General features: G+C 35.8%; 1 protein-coding gene across 9 annotated transcripts in view; it reads left to right on the top strand.

Annotated features, from left to right (window-relative positions):
- The window catches only part of MAP2K4 (mitogen-activated protein kinase kinase 4), a 202,584-nt gene that overhangs the window by 58,406 nt on the left and 122,253 nt on the right, over positions 1-21,925 (top strand). For all 9 annotated transcript variants that reach the window (XR_011974941.1, XM_072645058.1, XM_072645057.1 and 6 more), the window contains one exon: positions 13,883-13,979. Coding sequence is in view for 6 of the 9 variants with exons in the window: in XM_072645058.1 (XP_072501159.1) it covers positions 13,883-13,979 (97 nt within the window). In the remaining 3 variants the exon portion in view is untranslated. The remainder of the gene's footprint in view (positions 1-13,882; positions 13,980-21,925) is intronic.

The following is a 21,925-nucleotide window of genomic DNA, read 5'->3' as shown; positions in this document are numbered from 1 at the left end:
CTGAGCCATCTCCTGCCCCCTAGCACATAGTAGACTCTTAATGTTTATTTATTGATTGATTAAACTATGTGCTAAAAAGACCTATACTATAGAATAGCTTGGAGATAGTCATCTGGGGAAGGTACTAGCATTAAAGGGGGATCAGGAAGGAGTTCTTACACAAGGTGGGATTTTAGCTAGAACCTGAAGAACATCAGGGAAGCCAGGAGACAGAGTTGGGTGATAGCAAGTGAAAATACAAAATTAAAAGAGGCTTCTATCACTTGTTTGGATAAGAGTTTGTCCTGAAGACTCATTTTCTGGTTGTATAACCTTTATAGCCATTGTGTGAACAATTTGAGGACTATTTCCTTTTGTGTTTCTCACTCTGAGAATTTTCTGAAGAAATCTGATCCAAATTTTATATCCCATTGAGTTTTTCAGAGAACACAGTAAACATGATATTCAACACAGTTTGTTGAAGTCTGAAGAAAGGAAGCATTGAAATCCTGACAGTTTAAGTGGTCCTTTCTTGGCAATCAGTCATTGACAGTTCTTTATTTTCTGTCCCTCTTCAACAATCATTCTTTGGTTTTTTTCTCCATCAGAATTTGAGATCTGTTATTATGAGTTTTTTTTCTTCAGTACCACCAAAAGGAACTAAATGGGAACTCAGTTCTTTAGTCTCCAAATATAATCTATTTTCCACAGTGTTTCTAACAAAATCATTTTTTTCAAGTAAGCTAGACTATGAGTTGCTTTTTGTAACCACTGCCTATTTTAGGGAGATATGGCCTATTATCAGAAACAGACTTCATGGAGGAAATATAGGTGTTTATTTTCAATGAAACTCAACAAAACAAAAATTTCTAACTTTAAAAACAGCTCCTTTTTGTTCTCATATGGATTTTAAGCACCTCTTGGATTAAAGTCATTGTTTTTACATTCAGATGTTTTAGATATTTGCCTAGAGATATATCATCCTAAATATGAGCAGCCCTGAAAAGTTCTTAGTAGGATCTCATGCCAGAGTGCTAGTCCTCTCACTTGTGGCTCCATGAAGGTATAGCATGCACAGCAGCCATACCCCAGTAAAATAATCTCATTAGAGAGGCTGAAGTAGATTGAGAGTACGACAGATCTAAAAACTGTTAGTGAGTTAGGAGGATGTCTACCCTGAGCATGTGAAGACTTCCCTTGGCAGAATAGGTGGATGAGAACAATTTGTTCCAATGGTCATGAAGGCCATTGAAGCAGGTGCTGTGGAATTCTTAGATCTTGTTCAGACATCAAAGACACCAAGGTCATCCACCGCATTCCTAGGCCATCACCAGTTGTCTTGACTTTAATCTTGCCGCTGGACTTTGATGACTCAGGAAGAGAATCTGATGACTTCATGAATTCTGCCTTACTTAAATCCTATTTGCACACAAGTTAAGATATCAGCATATGATGTCAGTACTTTTCAAAAGCAAAGAATGAATATCAGCAACATTTTAAGTATTGACAAATGACCACAAGCAAATAATTCTCTTTAGTGCTAGACATATAAATCTAAATGTTTATAATGACATAAACATAAATGAAAAGTAGTGGGGGGAAATGGTTTGACATACCTTTTTTGTTGTTGGTATTTGCCATATAATATGTGTAACAAATTTACTTAATATAGTGTCAGGTCAGGAGTGGAGTCAAAAATAGTGGAATGAGCATCAACATTTTCTCCCCTGTAGCAATCATGAAATCCTGATTGAGAAGGCCAAGAAAAAGTCACAGGGAGTTATTTTTCAAACCAGGGTAGCTTAGAAGGATCCAGAGGTCTATGGATACTAGGGTGGAACTGGTCGGGAGCACAGCGCAAAGTGATGCCAGGTGATCCTTGAACTAGTGTTGGGAACAGGAATGAATGCCAGATATCTCACAGCTCTGTCATCATTATCCAGTTCCAGGTCACAGATCAGGGGCAGAGAGGAGTAGCCTCAACCAAGTGTAGAGCCCTAGCTGATTTCTGAGCACAAATTCTAGAAAATTACCTGTGTGGCTCTGAGCACTGGAACTTGAGGGTAAGGTTCTACCCTTTCATCTAGCACATAAGCCTGTACTTGAAAAACCAGGGAAGACCAAAAGCCAAGGGGAAGCAGCAGTTCAGTCATTTTGAATCTTCAGATACTTGCAGTGAGATAATGGTGGCTGAATCCAACAGCAGTGCACTGAATAAACTATACACAAAACAATAGACTCACAACTGAGTCAGAAACTTCTCTACCTGGAGGGCTGTGCATAGATTTCTCCCCAGGTCACACCACTGTGGAAGCACTGAGAACTTGTAGATCCTAGCTGAGTGAAAGTGGCTCCAGTTCCGGCCAGAAATCATCCCCTCTCTCCCTTACCCCTCAATAATTAAGAAGAGCAGAAGGCTAACATAAAATCCAGAGTCAAGAAGTAGACTGGAAGAATGAGTAAACAAAAAAAGAATCCAACCATATAGAACATGACAGGTGACAGGGAAACTCAAGACAAAAATACAGAAGAAGACAATGACCTGAGAACATCTACAAGCAAAATTGCAAAGTAAATGTAGTTTGGAAATCAGCCCAACAAGAATTTCTAGAAGTGAAGAAAAAGCTAAAGAAAGATTTTAGAAAAGAGAACAAAAAAGATTTTTAAAAAAACTAAATAGAAGTGGTAGAGGAAAAAATGAGAAATGAGAACTATACAAGAAAGACAAATTATGAAAAGAGAATTGTGTTCATCCTTCATTGCTGAAGAAGGCCATGCCATCAGAGAAATGATGGTATGACTTGCACTTGACTTTGTTTTGAGTGAGGGAGGGGTGGGCAGGTCACCAGCCTCACTTCTCTTCCAGAGCCATCTGAATCCAGTGACCAGATATTCATCAGGATGACTGGAGATGACCTAGGATGCACTGGGAGACCTTGGCCCCTTTAGGCCAAGGTCTTTGCAGGTACTCATTCAGGGTGAGGCAATGACCATTCATTGAATGAGCCTGTTTAAGAAGTAGCCAGGGTGTGGCCCCATTAATGATTCCAAGAAAAAGAAAGACTTCGGGCTCAGTGGGAAATAGCCACAGTTACTATTGATAATCACTCTAAAGCTAGGAGGGTCCAGAGGAGCCCTTAGGCAGGGGCCCATTGGTGTCCCAGTTTCAGAGGTTTAAGGTTTTGGGAAAGGAAAAGAGAGGAAAGGAGAGGAGAGGAGAGGAGCCAGTAAAGTTCAAGTCAACGGGGCATCTTTTAGCCATCCAAATTTACCTTCTGTTGGAGAGGAGAAGGAAGGGGACAGGGGAGGCAGACAGGAGAGTAGGAGTTGAGTTGCCCACCTAGCTGGGTCTCCATTCAGCCAGTTGCATCTACTCACAGGATTGTGAGAATTAATAGCATTATGAAAGAGGCACAGAATCTTACTGAAGAAAATAACTCCTTAATGGCTAGGTGGAAACTAATGACTCCATGAGATATCAAGAAATAATAAAATGAAATCAAAACACTAAAAAGTATGGGGGAAAATGAACTATGACAAGAAAATCAACTGATCTGAAGCATAGATCAAGGAGAAATATTGTAAGATTCATTGATCTTACTTGAAAACCATGGGGAAAAAAAAGGAGCCTAGACATCATATTTCAAAACTGGCCAGATATCTTAGAATCAGAGGGTAAAATACAGATTAAAAGAATCCACCAAGTCACCTGCTGAAAGAAACCTTGAAAATGGGAAACTCCTGAGAATCCAGCCAAAATCCAGAGCTCCCAGGTCAAGGAGAAAATATTCCAAAAAGAATTCAAGTTCCATGGAGCCATAGTAAGGATCACTCAAGATTTAAGACACCATTATAAAGAAATGGAAGACTTAGAAGATGATATTCCAGAAGGCAAAGGATCTGTAATTACAACCAAGAACAACCTACTTAGCTAAACTGAATAAAATCCTACAAGGGGAAAAAAGGTGGATATTTATTGAAATAGAGCTCTTTCAGGAATTTCTGATGAAAAGATCAGAAACTGAATAGCATTCAGATAGAATGAGAGATCATAAGAGTTTAAACAGGATAAACTTATACATTCTTATATGGGGGAGATTATATTTGTAACCCCTTAAAACTTTATCATCACCAGGAGTCTTAGAGGGAGTCTAATCAGACAGAATCTGGGTATGATTCTATTATGTTTGGATGATCTCAGAAGATCTGAAGGGTAGGGAAGAGGAATGCATTAGGAGATGATACAGGAGAGGAAGAATGGGGAAAATTATCACACACAGATGGGGTACATAAGCAAGAATTTATAAAACTTTGATGACGAGTAGACAACACTTAACTTCATCGGAACTGCTTCCGGAAAGGAAGAATACACAGATACACACAGTTTAATACAGATATTCATCTTGGCCAACAAAGCAATAGGAAGGAAAAGGAAGAGGGGGAAGTATAAGAAAGAGGTAGAATAAGGGAGACAGTGATCAGAAGGAAAACCAAATTTTAAAGAGGATACACTGTAAAAAAGAGAAGGAAAAGGAGGAAAATATACAGTTGCAGTTAGCAATCATTAATGTGAATGGGAATGGGATGATTTCACCCACAACACAGGAGGATAGCAGAATGGATTTGAAATCAGAATCCAACAATATATTGTTTATAAGAAATACACTTGAAACAGAAAGATTCACATAGAGTTAAGATAAAGGGCTAGAGCAGAAGCTATTATGTTTCTGCCAAAGTGAAAAAAGTGAGAGTAGAAATCATTCAGACAAAAGAAAAACAAAAATAGACCTAAAGAAGACATAAATAGAAAAACTGCATTTTGATGAAAGGTACCACACATAGACAATGAAGTAATATCAGTGTGAATATGTGCAGCAGATGACATAGAGCCAAAATTTTGAGTCACAGGAGGAAATAAATAGTAAAACTATAGTAGTAGAGGACCTCAGTTTACCCCTTCTCAGACCTAAATAAATTTAACCATAAAATAAACAACAAAAAAGTTAAGGAGATGAATAGGATTTTTGAAAAGTTGTATATGATAGACCTATAGAAATTATTGAGTGGAAATAGGAATATATCTATTTCTTGTATATAAATGGCACCTTCACCAATATTGACATTAGGGCATAAAAGTCTCACAAAGAAATGCATAAAAGCAGAACTATCAAATGCATCTTTTTCTGATGATAATGCAATAAAAATTGGATTCAGTAGTAAAAATTAAAAATAGGTTGGAAACTAAACAATTCTAAAGAATGGGTATTGAAAAAAGAGTTTTTGACAAAATAGCACACTCATTTCTGTTAAAAACACCAGAAAACACAGGAATAAGCAGAGCTTTTCTTATATAGTATCTATCCAAAACCAAGAGCAAACATCTGTAATGAGGAAAAGCTAGAAGCCTTTCCATTAAGATCAGGGGTGGAGCAAGAATGTAGATTATCATTACTATTCAATATTTTACTAGGAAATCTAGCTATAACAATTAGATAAGAAACATCCATTGAAGGAATAAGCATAGGGAATGAAGAAACAACTGTCACTTTGTATTATTCAAAAGCCACTACTTTATTGTTTCAACATTTGATTTTTTATAAAATTTTGAATTCCAAATTTTTTCTCCCTTGTACCTTTCCCCCATCCCTTTCCCCAAGGTGGCAGGCAATCTAATATAGGTTACATACGTGCAGTCATGTAAACATATTTCCACATTAGTCATCCTGTGAAAGAAGAATTGAAACAATAGGGAAAAGTCACAAAAAACAACAAAAAAAGTGAAAATAATTATGTTTCAATCTGCGTTCAGACTCCATAGTTCTTTCTCTGAATGTGGAGAGCATTTTCCATCATTAGTCCTTTGGAATTGTCTTGAATCATTGTATTGCTGAGAAGAGCTAAGTCAGTTATAACGCATCAATTCATGTAAATCTTTTCAGGATTTTCTGAAATCTGCCTGCTCATTATTTCTTATAACACAGCTTGTTCAGCCATTCCCCAGTTGATGGGTGTCCCCTCAACTTCCAATTCTTTTCCACCACATAAAGAACTGCTATAAATATTTTTGTACATGTAGGTCCTTTTCCCTTTTTTTATGATCTCTTATAGCCCAAGAAGTGGTATTACTGGATCAAATGGTATGCATAGTTTGATTGTCTTTGGGCATCATTCCAAATTGCTCTCCAGAATGGTTGAATCAATGCACAACTCCAATAGCATTGCATTTGTGTCGTAATTTTCCCACATCTTCTTCAACATTTATCATTTTCCTTTTCTGTCATATTAGTCAATCTGATACATGTGATGTAGTACCTCATAGCTGTTTTGATTTTAATTTCTCCAATGATTTAGAGCATTTTTTTCATGACTATAGATAGTTTTAATTTCTTCCTTTGAGAACTGCCTGTTCATATCCATTGACCATTTATCCATTGGGAATGACTTATATTCTTATAAATTTGACTCAGTTTTCCATATATTTTAGAAATGAGGCCTTTATCAGAGATAGTGTCTGTAAAAATTGTTTCCCAGCTTTCTGTTTCCCTTCTAATCTTGGCTTTGTGCAAAACCTTTTCAATTTAATGTAATCAGTCAGCCATTTTACATTTCATAATGTTCACTATCTTTTGTTTGATTTTAAATTCTTCCCTTCTCCATAGATTTGGCAGGTAAACTATTTCTCGCTCCCCTAGTTTGCTTATGGTTTCAGTCTTTATATCTAAATCATGTAACCATTTTGACTTTATCTTGGTATAGGGTATAAGATGTTGGTCTATACCTAGCTTCTGCAATACTATTTTTGCATTTTCCCATCATTTTTTTTTTTGTTAAATAGTGAGTTCTTATCCCAGATATTTTGGTTTATCAAATAGTAGATTACTGTAGTCATGGACTTTTTTGTCTTGAATATGTAACCTATTCCACTGATCCACCACTATATTTTTTAGCCAGTACCAAGTGGTTTTGATGATTGCTGCTTTATAAATACAATTTAAGATCTGGTACAGCTAGGTCACCTTCCCTTGCATTTCTTTTCATTAATTCCCTTGATACTCTGAATCTTTTGTTCTTCTAGATGAACTGAGTTACTGCTTTTTCTAGGTCTATAAAATATTTTTTGGGGGGTTTGTTTGATTGGTATGTCACTGAATAAGTAAATTAATTCACTTGTCATTTTTATTACATTATCTCAGTCTACCCCATGAGCAACTGATACTTTTTCAGTTATTTAGATGACTTTATTTGTATAAAAAGTGTTTTGTAATTATGTTCATATAATTTCTGGGTTTGTTTTTGCCACTGGTCTCTCAAATATTTTATAATGTCTACAGTAACTTTAAATGGAATTTCTTTATCACTTGCTGTTGGACTTTGTTAATAATATATTGAAATGCTAATGATTAATGAGGGTTTATTTTATATCCTGAAACTTTGCTAAATTTTTTATTATTTCAAGTATTTTTTTACTTGATTCTCTAAGATTCTCTAAATATACTGCCTCATATCATCAACAAAGAGTGAGAGCTTTAGTTTTTCTTTGCCTGTTCTAATTTCTTCAATTTCTTTTTCTTCTCTTACTGGTAAAGCTATCAGCTCTAGTACAATATTGAAGAACAGTGATGGTAATGAATATTCTTGTTTCAGTCCTGATGTTATTGGAAATGCTCCTGATTTATCCTTATTGCTTTTAATTCCTTATTTAGTCATGAATTCCTACCCTGTTCATAGTTGCGAAAGGTATTTTCTTCCTTACTCTTTTAATTTGTTTATGAGGTGAGTTTGTATTAGTGATGGAGTGTCTTGTGTGAGGAAAAGCAAAGAAGGTCAGATTGTATTGTAAGATGTATGAAGGGAAGCAATATACAATAAGACTTGGAAAGATAGGTTGGATCCAGATTGTGAATGGTTTTAAATGCCATATTTTGTCTTAGAGGCAGTAGTATTCAACAATATCTGTTGGAGCAGGAGAGTAACATGTCTGTTTTAGGGAAATCACTTTGACAACTTTGTGGAGAATAGAGGGGAGCAACTTGAAGCAAGCACACCAATTAAGAGACATTAGTCCAGGGAGGTGGAGAAAAGAAATGGATGTGAGAGGTGTCATAAAGATACAATTAGCAAGACTTAGTAACTAATTGAATATATGGAATGAGGGAGAATGGGGAATTGAACTGTCAAATCTGACTAACTCTAAGGATGGTAATGCATAGCAGAGCAATAGAAGACTGGATTTTGTTTAAAGTTTTTGAGTTAAGTGTTCATCAAAAGATATTTTCTGTGTTTTATCTTTCCTTAGTTTGGGTATTATCAAGAAGATTCCTATATATTTGTTTCTTGAAAGGATTATGGGAGGGTACTTTTTTCCATTTTTGATAATTGGGGTCTTTTTTAAGACATTAAATAGAATCCATCAGGACCTGGAGGTTTGTTTGTTTTAAAGTAGTTCTTTTGCAACTAAACCTGTTTTCTTTTCTGAGATTGGGTTTATTTAAGTTCTTAATCTGGTCTTCTGATAGGTTGGCTGTTTTATAATTTTGAAATTCTTTTATATTGTTTCTTCAGTTTTGTTAACTTATAACTGTATAATATATTCTGATTATTCTTTTTATTTTTTTTTGATTTTGTTAAATTTCATATTGTTTATTTTCAATTTAAAGATTTCATTTTCTGCTGTCTTTAATCAGATTAAACTAAATCTTTTAAAATCATTTTTTATTAGTTTTTTCAAAGAACCAATTCTTAGTTTTACTTATGATTTCTGTGGTTTTTATTTCTAATTTATCTGTTTCTGCCTTCTAAATTTTAATGTCTCATCTTTTGTGTTTAGTTTAGGTTTTATTTGTTGGCTTTTTAGTTTTTTAAAATGCGCATTTAATTTAATTAATCCTCTTTTTCTGTTTTGGTAATGTATATTGTAAGAATATGATTTTCCTCCTGAGAACTGCTTTTGATGCATCCCAGAAATTTTGTTATGTTGTTTCATCATTATCTTTATATGTTATTTTTTTCTATGTTTTTTTTTTCTTTGACCTTCTTATTTAAGATTTCATTGCTAAGTCTCCATTTGGGTCTGTATCTTTTGCTTGTGGTTCGTGAACTAATTACTATTTTTATTGTCTTATGGTATATAAGGAATTTATTAACTATTTCTACCTTTTTGCATTTATTTGCAATATCTATGTCCTGATATGTGATCAATTTTTGTAAAATTTCCATGTAGTACTAAGAAAGAAGTATATTCTTTTGCTGTCTTATTTACAAGATACCCTAAGTCTTTCATTTGTAAAATTTCCAGAAATTTCTTCAGTTCCATATTTTCTCATTTGTTTATTTTAAATTTATCCAAAATTAAAAAGTATCCTGTTGGTATTGTGTTTCTATGTGCCTCTCATAACTCTGTTTCTTTTAAATGAGTTGGGTATTAAGGTATTTGGAGTGTATAAAGTTTATTACTGCTATTGGTTTTTTGATGATGATTCCTGTCAGCATTGTATAGTTCCTTGTTTGCCCCTTTATATTTTTTTGAGTATTTGTTTTTGCTTTGTCAGCATGTTTGCAGATCCTGCTTTTTTGGATTCTTTTGATAAATAGTAGTTTGTCCCCCATCCTTTCAGTTTTATTTCCTATATGTCTTTTTTTTAATGTTTCTTATAAACAACATATTTTAGGGCTTTGTGTTCTTATCCAATCTGTCACTCTGTTTTCATTTCATTGGATTGTTTAGACCGGGGTGGGGAATCTTCTAGGTCCTTGGGTTCTGCCTTTTGACTGATTCAAGTATTACGTAACATCCTTTTATGAAGAGGGTTTTTTTCTGTGAAGTTTGGATTCAGTCAAAGGGCCATACTTGAGGACTTTGAGGGCCAGACGGGACCTTGAGGCTACTGGTTCCCCACCTAAGTCTGCCTTAGACTATTTAGACTTTAAAACATGACAGTTAGGTTTATATTTTCCTCCATTTGTCTCTAATAGTTTTTTCGTTATGTTTTTCCCTTCTCATATATTATATGAATATAGTACTGTGTTTTTTTAGTTACTTTACTGTAGTCTTGTTTTACAGTGTTGTTGTTCCCATTACCTCCTACCACCAAAACAAGACCCCCTTCCCCCTCCCCACCCCTTTTCAATTCTTGTCTCCTGCTCCTTACCCACTCCCCTGTTCGATCTTCTGTTTCTGACACCAGAGGAGTGTCACCCTCACTAATTGCTGACCTCTGGTTTGACCCCAGCACATTGCAAAGTCCTCTCTATCCTGCTCCCCTGTGTCCCCTTTCATGTATTCTCCCATGCTGTAATGTAGTCCTATTTAAACCACAACTACCACAACAAAAATCCATTGGTTTGCTGGAAAGAAGACTGTCAACTAGGTTCTGTCCATAATGCCCAAGGCCTACCTTTGTTGCTTCTAAAAACACACTGAAACTTGACTTTGAACTGACCACCACCACCACCAAACTTCTGCTTCCACCCCTCTGCCTCCTTGTGTACATTTAGAAAAAAGTTTCTTACTGATCTCTCTGCTGTCATTCCATTGCTGTTGCTTTTGTTGACTCATATTTATTCACATCTCCTATGTTTTTCTTTGGAGTATTTCAGAAGCATATCTTTTCATTTTGGTTTTCTTTCTAAAAATGTTTCAAATGCTTCTTTGTTATTAAATGTCCATCTCTTTTCATGGGTGGTTAAGCTCAGATTTGTAATGTCACCCTTGGTTGCACCTTGAGCACCATTAGTCTCTGGCACACATTATTCTATTTCCTCCTCCTTTTTTCTGGTGGGTACAGAAGAGTCTTGTGTTACTTGAGTTTTCTTTCTTTTGTATTTGAAAGTCTTTCTTTTGATAGGTTGTATTGTTGTTTCTGAATTTAATTGTTAAATTTAACTAATATGTGTGTTTTGGAGTTTACAGCCTTGGGGATTTTTTCCAGAGTTGTTTCATGATTTTGTTCAATTGATATCTCATTTTTTTTTTCTTCAGAAATCTTGTCATTCTTTTCTGTTATTTCCTGTATTTTGGTATTTAGTTTTTTTTGTTTTGTGATGTTCTTCTGGAAAACCTGTAATCCTTAGGTTGTTTCTACACATCTTATCTTTAAGCACAATGTTTTGCTTGCATAGTGAGCGTATTTTCTTTTAATGTTGTTGTTTTTGACTTCTCTTCTAGATTGTCTTTCAGTTCTCTTTATTTGCATTTTCAATCTGTTGTTCTCTTTTGTTTCTTTGATGAGACTTGCCATATTTCACTTTTTATATTCTGCCAATTAGTTTTGCTGTACAGACCATAAATTCAGCTCTCAATAATTCTCATTTCTCTTTGGAACCACTCAGGAACAGCATGTTTTTATTCCATGTTCTTCTCAAATTCCATAGATTACTTTGTCTCATCATGTATTGGATTATTTTGTCCATTTTGCAGTTTTTATTTGTAGATTCCTGAATTTATTTACTAGATCTGGAGGTCATGTTTCCTTCGGTTAATATTTTCTGTGTTGATTTATTTTCATATTTTTAGCCTTTGGGTTTTTTTCTTCTTTAAATCTTTGGTAGTTTGAACCCTTCAAATTTTTTCCTCTTTTTCTCCTATTCACATTCTGATGGTGGTTACTTTAGGGGCTGGATCTTCAAACATGTCAGCCTCTTCCCATGGTGGGCAATTCATGTTCACCAGCCAAAACTCTTATGTCCCAAGTGAATCTTGAGTGGTTGGAACTGACCCCAGCTGGATGAGGTGTTCTGGCCGTCAGGCTTAATGGGTTTCTGCACAGCAACAACCCCTCTCTTTCCCCCTCCCCAACACACAATGTCCTGCCTGACCTGGTTGCCTGACCTACTCCCTCCATTCCTCACTTTTTTGACTTTGCAGTGGAAATGCAGTTCTTTGCAGTGCTGTTTGCCCTATCACTGGCATTTCAAAGCTTTCACTTCTAGTGTTAGAGGATTGTAGCCCTGCAGCAGACTTTTGTTTGGGAAAGGCTGCCCTAAGGTAGCCTGAGCAAACTTCCATGGGCTCCAGCTGGGGTCTGGCATTCATTGAAAAGAGGGAAGGGGAGGGTCCTGGTGTAGGTAGGTTTTTCTTTGTCAGGTGTTTGGATCTTCTCATACATTCTTGCTACCTATAGCATGAGAGTTGGAAGAGAGGTGCTGAGGGGGCTAGGGTCAGAAAGCTTCAATTCATTTTTTTTTAAACTTTCTTTTGAATTCTGGGTATCCTAGACCATGGAGACAAATGACCTCCCTTTATCTTTGGTGCATGGTATTTGTTTTGGAGAGGTGAGAGGTTATGGGGATTAGAGAAAATGTCTGGTTCTTTATTTTATTGCTCGTGACAAATCACTTTGCACAAATAAAGTTAGATCTAAATAACTGTAATATTTATTGCTCACAGTTAGGGTGAGCCAATATAATAAAAATGTTCCCTAGATTTATTTTGTTATTCTGTGCCATACCAATCAGACTATCAAAGGACAACTTTATAGAAGTAGGAAAAAAACAGCAAAAATTCATCTAGAAGAGCAAAAGGTTAAAAATATCAAGGAAATAATGAAAAATAATGGGAAAGAAGGAGGCTTAGTAGTACCCGATCTCAAAACTATATTATAAATCCGTACTCTTTCAAAACAATTTGATACTCAGTAGGAAACAGAGAAGTAGATCTGGAGAATAGATTAGGTATACAATATAGAGAAGCAAATAAGCACAGTAACCTAATGCTTGATAAACCTCAAATATCCAGCCGTGAACTCACTGCTCTGCAAAAATTGGAGGATAAAATAGATGTGCATAAACATCTTATTATGTATTAAAATAAACCCCAAATGAGAAAGAGCAGTATTATGAGCAAACTAGAAGAGCATGGGATCAATTACCTCTCAGATCTATATATAGATAAGGGAAGAGTTCAGGACTGGACAAGAGGTAGAAAGATTCACAGAAAGTAAAATGTACAATTTTGATTACATAAAATTAAAGAATTTTTGCACAAAGAAAACCAATACAGCTAAAATCAGAAGAGAAGCAGGAAATTGGGGAAAAAAGACATTTCTAGAAGTTTGTCTGATAAAGGTCTTATTTCAAGTTATATAGGGAACTGAGTCAGAATTTTAAGAATAAAAGTTTTGATTTATAAATAGACAAAGGCAATGAATAAGCAGTTTTCAGAGGACAAAACCCAAGCTATCCATAGCCATATGAAAAAGTGCTCTAACACGATTAATAAATTAAAGGAATGCAAATTAAAACAACTCCAAGATATCATCTTATACCCATCAGACTGTTATGATGACAGGTTAGGAAAATAGCAATAGCTAGAGAAGATGTGGGAAAACAGGTACGCTAAGGTACTCCTCGTGCAGCTGTAAACTGGTCCAGCCATTCTAGAGAGCAATTTGGAACTATGCCCAGAAAGCTATTAAATCTTTAACCTAGTGGTACCGCTACTAGGTCTGCATGCCAAAGAGTTCAAAGAGGGAGGCAAAGGATCTGTATTTATGAAAAATATTTATAGGAACTTTCTGTGGTGTATTCTATCAGTTTTCAGATAGAGAACAGATAGATTCAGAATATATCTTCAGTCTTCCTTCCTTCCTTCCTTCCTTCCTTCCTTCCTTCCTCCCCCCTTTCTTCATTCCTCCTTTCCTCTTGAATGACTATACATGTTCTAATGGGGTTTGTTTTTCTTGCCTTTTCAATGGGTAGGAGGGAGAGCATTTAGAACTGAAAACAAAATACAATTGGGGAAAAAAAAAAGAAATCATAGATAAGCCCTTTGTTGGGGCAACTGCCCTCCTCCTTGTCCTACTCAACGTTTCTCTTAGTCTTCCTGGGCCTCAGAACATCATATGCTCTCTAAATAGTCCATGCTTATTTATGGTACACAATTTTATTTCTTATTTGCATTTTCTAGGTAAACGTAAAGCACTGAAGCTGAATTTTGCAAATCCACCTTTCAAATCTACAGCACGATTTACCTTGAATCCTTCAGGAGTCCAAAACCCACACATGTGAGTATATTTTCCTTATAAATGAAAGTAAATGCCCAGCTTAAGCAAGGATTCTGAAATTATATATTAGAGAATTTCTGAAGGCAAAGGTAATCTATTAGCCATCTATTACATTGCTATTTTAATCCAAATGTGAATCACGTATACATATAATATTGTAGTATTTTGTAGATTTACTTTAGTAAATTTAAGTGAGGGAAAAGAGGAGAAATTCAAGACAACTCTGCTTGTTCCTACTAGTAGTAGCCTGTGCTACTTTCTAGTTTCTGAACCTGAAGTAAGGCCTATAGTTTTTATTCAGTCATATAGAGAAAAGTTATCTATAGTTCTCCACAGATTCCTCTCCCTCCTAGTCTCCCCTTTGATAGCATAATATACCCTCATGTTTTGTAAGGTAACTTCCCTTTAAGACTTTTTTTCCATGTGACTATTACTGAAATGAGGCCATATCCACGTGTTGCTGTTCAGTGAATGAAATGTGATTGCTATAGTTATGTAACATTTTATTTTAAAAAATTTGTTATGGAGCTAACATCACAGACTTGATTTTAGTTTGGTTTTTGATAAAGTTACTCATTTAATTCCTCCCAAGATAAATGGAATTCTTTGCTACATAGTTGAATCATAAAATTCATTCATTATTAAATAGATGCAATGTGTGTTAATATCAATGATGTGTTATTATTTCTTAGATTTTATCTGCAACATTTGCCTCTTGGGGTTATATTTCCTCCTAGGCACTCTGCTTACCCCTGAAGCAGCTACTACAACAGTAGTTGTATGTGCTTATGTAACAGGAATGATTATACTCTGTGTCTTTGAATGCTATAAATAAGTGATGTATAGTAGACAATAAATGTTTGTTTAACGAAATTTATATTACAAAAATAAAAAAGGTAATATTGAACATTGATGTTGTCAGGATTGGGTTTCAATTTATCTTTCTTTACAGATGCTCTACAAATTGCTTTTCTTTCTTATATTAGTTTCTACTTTTTTTGAATCTTATTCCTCACTCACAATTTGCTGCCAGTGTGTTTTTTCTCCCCTTTCTTTCCTATCCTTTCCTTTGCCTGATAGCATTCTTCAACTTGTTTCTTTTCCTTATCTTTATCTTATCTGTACCCTGAAGACCCAGTATGAACTTGGCATGAATTCAGGAGTTAGGTGCCAATTGCTGGTACCTTTTTTTCCTTCTTTGGATAGAGGGCAGTAGACTGGGCAGGAGGCCAAAAACCTAAGTGAATGTTTACCTGGATGAATGTCTTCTGAGTGAGTTTGGTGATAGGAATGGACCCAGAGTGAGATATACTGGAACTTTAGAGTTTCTCATAATCATGAGTTAACTGGAATAATTGGAACTACTCCTGAGATAACTATAAGCAAGTAGTAAGTGTCATGGTAAAAAAAAAAATACTGATAGGAACCATGCACCCACACTTCTTTTAACATGTAAGTGTATTGAAAAAAGGAGCACACTATTTTATTTCTAAAGATTTTAATTTGTTTAAACCTATGGTGTTTACTACTTCCCCAAGTTACTATTAAAGAAAGATGTATTGAGCAGAAGGAGATGTTTTTATTTTACAGAGTTTAAAAAAACAGACCTGGAAAGGGTCATCTATTACATTGCTATTTTAAGTAAAATATTTTAATTTCATTTCATTTGTAAAGGATTTGTAATTTCATTATTGTGGGAAATTCCTTCCCCAAATGCAGATTACATTAGGAATCAAGTGCTATAAATTTGGTATAACTTTAAAAATATTTCAGAGATTTGAGGGCAATCTTTCTCTATTGTTTTGGAAATTTTCTATTGGTTCTTGGACTGGTAGCTGTCATACTACTTGTTGTGGACCTCTGCTTAGCAATAAGATGTTTAGAGGTCCCTTTCATTTTAATCAAATTTTAGCTAGTGATAGATTGTGGCAGGGTATGGAAACTCTCTTATATAGGCTGTCAGGCTGAGCATATTGTAGAAAAAAAACTAAGAAATGCTCTTTAGATATTATTACCTTCCCCTCTCCTATGATAATGCATTTTTGTTAAAACAGATTATTTGCTGAATTATTAAGGAACGGTTGCATGTGTCCCAATTTTTTTAAATTCCACATAATTTATTAAATTCATATTAACCAAAAAATGTTAGTATGAATTTTCATCCAGGACATGGAAATTGCTTTGTTGTGTTGTATCGACTACAGAAGTTGTACAGAAAAATTTTAAATGGCAATGTGGGGAAGCTTGGCTTCAACCACTGTTTGCTCCAGATAACCAAAGAAGGTATGGATGGTGGGGAAGACCTTTGTAAATGAATTCTCTCCTCTTTGATTTAGGAGTTTCTGGGTTTTCTAGAATTGCTAACAATTCCAAAAAGCATTTCTCTTCTTATTGTCAATCTAGCCCTGCCCATATACTCTAGTGATAGAACATTTTGTAGATAATAATAGCTCACACTTGTATAACTTTTTTTTAAAAGTTTGTAAAATCACCAAAATCCCCCTGAGTCCTAAGTTGTTACTGTATTATTTATTATTTTTATTCCAATTTTGCAGAGCAGAAAACTTAGGCTCAGAGAATTTTAAATGACTTGCTATTCCTATGACTCCACATCCAGTACTTTTTCTACCATACCATATTATCACTCATAGGTGTGTTATTAGAAGCATTTTCTTCTTTTGGCCATTCTCACTCTTTTTCTCCAGGAACTGATTGTTGGCAAGTACATCTTTCTTGTGAACTTGGTGTTTTAGTAAATCTAGTCAGGTGTGACTGGGAAGTCACTCATGATCTCTAGAAACAGGGAGTTATATATTTTCAATTAAATAGTATTCCTTACATGGGGAAAATATCCATTTTATGCTTGCTAGATTGTAATACAATATTTTACTTTTAGTCTGAAGTCTTAGATTTATAGTTTGAAAGGGACCTTAGCCATCTATCTGCTTCATTTTGCGCATAAAGTAACAGACCAAGATAGGTTAGTTGACTTGCCTAAGGCTACACAGGTTTAAAAAAAGTGATTAAGTACACTAAGGTGGGTCCATATTGTGATACTATATTTGAACCGGGATTTTGCAGTTTGTTACCCCCAAAATACTAGAATTAACATTATAAAAATTATTTTTTACAGTCTTAGATTTCATCAGCTCAGGAGTGTCACCTAGGATAGAAGAAGGAGGAATCTGTTTAAAAAATAATTTTCAAGGAGTAATGATACTTGATAATAAAAGTTCTTTGCAAAATATACTCTGGGTTTGTACCTGCCCGTAGATGAGCAGTTGGGAAACTGAAGTACAATTACGGAATCATACCTCTTTGTAGACTTGTGTCTCTTCTACAGAAGGTCCTAGAAGTGATCTTGTAAAGGACCTGGATTTGTAGAATTAAGTAAGTTTTATTGAAAAAACAACAATAAAACAGGAGATCTGTAGCAATAGCACATAGCTATCTCACACCTGCTGTTGAATCAGGAAGGACTGAATTTGAAACCTGGTCACCAGCATTATGATCCTGGGCAAGTCACTTAAACTTTCTAAGCCTCAGTTTACTCATATATAAAATGGGGATGATGGTACCTACATTGCAGGGTTGTTGTGAAGATTAAGTGAGATGCTTGGCAAATCTTAAAGTACTACTTATTTTCCTGATTCCAGCCTACAATGTGGGCTTTGCCAACCAGTTTCTCCTTGGCATCCCTTATGAGAAATCCCCAAAGTTGAGTGACCCATTGACCCAGGTCTTGCTGGTAGTTATTGTCACAGACTCCTATGGTTAAAACTTGGTTCAGGGACTTTCTGGAATGGGAAGAGGGTAGGACCTAAAGACACATAGCAAGTATCTGCCATGGAATTAGCAGACATTATCTTTCACATCGACCCTCTCCTTGGGAGTCTACTTGTGTTTTGGTTCCATGTAGAATATTTTGATTTAGAAGAAACAGGTCTAAAGCTGTGTCTGTTGAGTCTAGTGATTAGACCTTTGTTTCTACAACTATCAGATGAGGAAAAATATAAAAGAAAAGAAAAATATTTCCTTAGAGAGACCAGGCTATCACATTAATAACTCTACGTTTTCTCTGGTTGTCCCCCATGCCTGGAATTCTAACCTTTATCTCTGTCTCATGGCAGAGAATGTCATTTCATGCAACTCTTTCATTTTATAAATGAGGAAAGTAAGGCCTGAAGGTATTGAGAGTCTTGCAGGAGACCTCACATTTGAGATGATTCCAAGCTCAAAGCGCTATTGAAATTCTGTTGTTACATGTGTAGCCTTTTGCAAATTATTTACTTGTTTTTGTATGTCTTCTTGTTTCCTCCTTGATACACTGAGCAGACTGATTTAGGTAAATGATTCTTAAAATCCTTTATTGTGTCAGGGACCTCTTTGGTAGTTTGGTGAAACTTTTGGACCCCTGCTCAGAATAATACAGCATACAATAAAATACATAGAATTACAAAGGAAGTCAATTATTTTGAAATAAGTTCATGAAAGTATTTATAAAACATGTTTACCAACCTCAGGTTAAAAATCTCTTAGATAATTTCTAAGGTTCCTTCAAGTCTAAATCTATGCTCTTTTATGATATGACTTTTAAAAAAAATCAAATCTACAGTCAGAGGAGTATGATTTGCTGTTAAGACATTAAAAAGAATGAGCCTTAGGCTCAAATAACAGTAAGAATTATATAATAGTAATTATGATTTTTCAACACTTTAAGATTGACATTTTTCTTTCAGTGTTTCTTTGAGATAGGTAGATCCCCATTTTACTGGAGAAACTGAGAGCCAAAATGGCTAAAACAGCTTGCCTATGGTCATATATTTAGTAAGTTTCTCTGATACCGACAAAGTATCATTAAAATTAAGGAGGACTAGGAAAAGCTTTGTGTAGAAGGTAAGACTTTAGTGGAGACTTGAAGAAAACTTGAGAAACTGGAAGACAGAAATGAGGATGAGAGAGTATTTCAGGCCTGGGAGACATCCATTGAAAATGTTCTTAGTCTGGAGATGGAATGTCTTATGCAAAGAGGCCCCTATCACTGGATTGCAAAGTATGTGGAAAAGAATATACTGTACAAAGACTGGAAAACTAGATGGGGCCCAGATTATGAAGAGCTTTAAAAAATGGAGGATTTTGTAATTTATTGTACAGGTAAGTTTATTGAGTAGGGAGGTCAGTTTGACAGGAGAGTGAAGGATGTGCAGGAGTGGGGAGAGACAAAGCATGGAGGCCAAGCAGCATGCTGTTATAGTAAGTCAGGTTAAGGGTGATGAGGGCCTACACAATGGTGATTAATATCATGTTATGAAGGTAAAATAATAGGATTTGATGATTAATTGGATTTGAAGGTAAGAGAGAGAGAGAGAGTGAGGAGTTGAGGAAGACACATAGGTTGGGAGCCTGGGTAACTGAGAGAATGGTGGTCCCCTCAACAGTGATAGGAAAGTTAGGGAAAGAGGAAGGTTTTAAGGAAAACCTAATGAATTCATCTTGTACATGATGCATTTAAGATGTCTTAAAGGCAGGTGGAGATGTGAGATTAGAGATCTGGAGAGAGATTAAGGTGGGAAATAGAAGAGTCACTTGCAGTAGAAATGATAATTGAAACTATGAGAACTGATGAGATCTCTAAGTAAAATAGTAGAAAAGGAAAAGAGAAGAGGGCCCAGAACCCGCAGTTAGAAGGTGTTTGCATCAAAGAATACAAAGTGGTCAAACAGAATGGGAAACAGGAGAAAGTCATGTCACAAAAACCCAGAGAGAAGAGAATGTTGAGAAGACAGTGATCAACAGTGTCAAGGACTGGAGAGGGATGAGGTAGAATGAGGATTGAGAAAAGATGATTAGATTTGGCATTTAAGAGATCATTGGTAACTTTGGGGAGAGCATGTTCAATTGAATGTTGAAGTTAAAAACCATGGTATAAGAGTTAAAAAGAAAGGACATGGACAAGGGGAGACTGAAGATTAGTGAGACAGTGTGGAGATGGGGGGGCAGTCTATTGAAGAAAATAGGATGTAACAGGATCACTTGTGCACTTGTGACTTGGTAAGGAGAAGGGCCACCTCTTCATGTGAAACAATAGTAAAGGAGGATATTTGAGATGAGGAGGGGCGAAGAGAGTGCTCTGGGTTAATAGCCCCAATTTTAAAAATAAAACTGAGGCAGTTTACCTAGCTGTTGAAGTGGAAGGAGGGTGAGCCATGGGATCTTTGAGGTAGGATGAAACTGTTTGGAAAAGGTGCCATGGTGAGCAAAATAATGTCTATTTACTATTTATTTGTTCAGTCATTCCAGTCATGTCAGACTCTTTGTGATCCCATTTGAGATTTTCTTGGCAGAGGTGCTGGAGTGGTTTCCCATTTCTTTCTCCAGCCCATTTTATAGATGAGGAACTGAGATAAACAGGGTTTAGTGACTTGCCCAGGGTCACACAACTAGTAAGTATCCGAGGCCAGATTGGAAGTCAGGAAAAGGAGTCTTCTGACTTTAGACTTGGTGCTCAGTCGATTGCACCACTAGTTGTCCTCAGTAAATAGATTTAGGGAGGTGTAAAAGAATTGCCTTGCTTCAGTAAGGGTCCAGTTTAGATGATGTAACAAACTCGTAAGTAGAGGACTCAGCTCGGTTTTGTGGTTTTTCAGACTTTATTGAGCAGTAGGAGTGAAGGCAGTAAATGGTCTAATCTAAGACTGGGGGTTTGAAAGGGCAAGATCTTCAAAGAACAAATGGGCTAGGGACTGATTCACAAAAGGGTCAGAATGGTGAGGGGAAAAGAGTGTAGCTTTTCTAATCCTTATACTTTACTCTCCTTCATATACTCTTCAGTCCAGTTATACTGACCTCCTTGCTGTTCTTTCCCTAACACATCTCCTAACTTTGAAATTCTTTCCTTCTTCATCTCTGTTTCATGGCTTCTCTGGCTTCAAAACTTAGCTGAAACTCCACTTTCCTGATTCCCCTTTGTGCTAGTGGCTTCTTTCTGAGATTATCCCCAACTTATCCTATAGGTATATAGGTATTAGTATATTGTCTCTCCCATTAAACTGTGAGTTCCTTGAGAGTAAGGGTTGGTTTTTGCCTTTTTTTTTTTTAATCCTTAGTGCATATGTGCATGACACATAAGAGGCACTTAATAAAAATACTGACTGATTCTGTCACTTAGATTCTTAGCTGCCCTATTCTGGTTTCAAATTCTGCAAATTTGATAACTATTTCACCTATGTCTTCATTCAAGTCTTCAATAAAAATGTTTAACAAAATAGATCCAAATAGGATGGGAAGAGGTTGACATCAACAACCGTATTTTGGATCTGATCATTCCAACTATTTTTGAGCCCATCTAATTATTATCAACCTACATACGTTTCATCATTTCTAAAATAAGGATGTCATAAGACATTCTGTCAGACATTATGGTATATTGCTATTTCTGCGACATCCTCCTATCTGTTAATCCTATCAGAAAAAAAGAAAATGAAGTTAGTCTTTCATGTTCTTTCTCTACATCTACTTCCTTTATGACTCTTTTGCGAAGTCATATAGCTGGAACTAAATAAAAGCAAGGCTCCCAGTCTCCTTCTCTCTCTAAAATCATATGCTTACATACCAGTTTCTATGGGAAAATATATAGATGACCATGCCTAACTGCAAGAGAGGGTCAGTAAGTATCAAGGGCCTGTTAAGCTCATCACTTGTGGCCGTGGCTTTTATGTGTACTGACTATCCTGAGACCCCTTGATAAAATAAATATTTACTAATTGACAGTGGAAAATGAGAGCCTACACTAGGAGGCTTCCAGTCTTTTGGAGCATTTTTTTTCATCTGACTGTGGGTAGCTTTAATTTCTTCATCTTTCTCAATTGGGGAATGTCTTCTATTCTTATACATTTGGGAGGTTTCCAGTCCTAGAACGCTTTTCACTCTACCATGCCACTGCTGGG

This window comes from Notamacropus eugenii, chromosome 2 (genome assembly GCF_028372415.1).
Source record: "Notamacropus eugenii isolate mMacEug1 chromosome 2, mMacEug1.pri_v2, whole genome shotgun sequence".
Lineage (NCBI taxonomy): Eukaryota > Metazoa > Chordata > Mammalia > Diprotodontia > Macropodidae > Notamacropus > Notamacropus eugenii.
The sequence above is the reverse complement of the archived record's forward strand: the minus strand, read 5'-3'. Positions and strand labels throughout refer to the sequence as shown.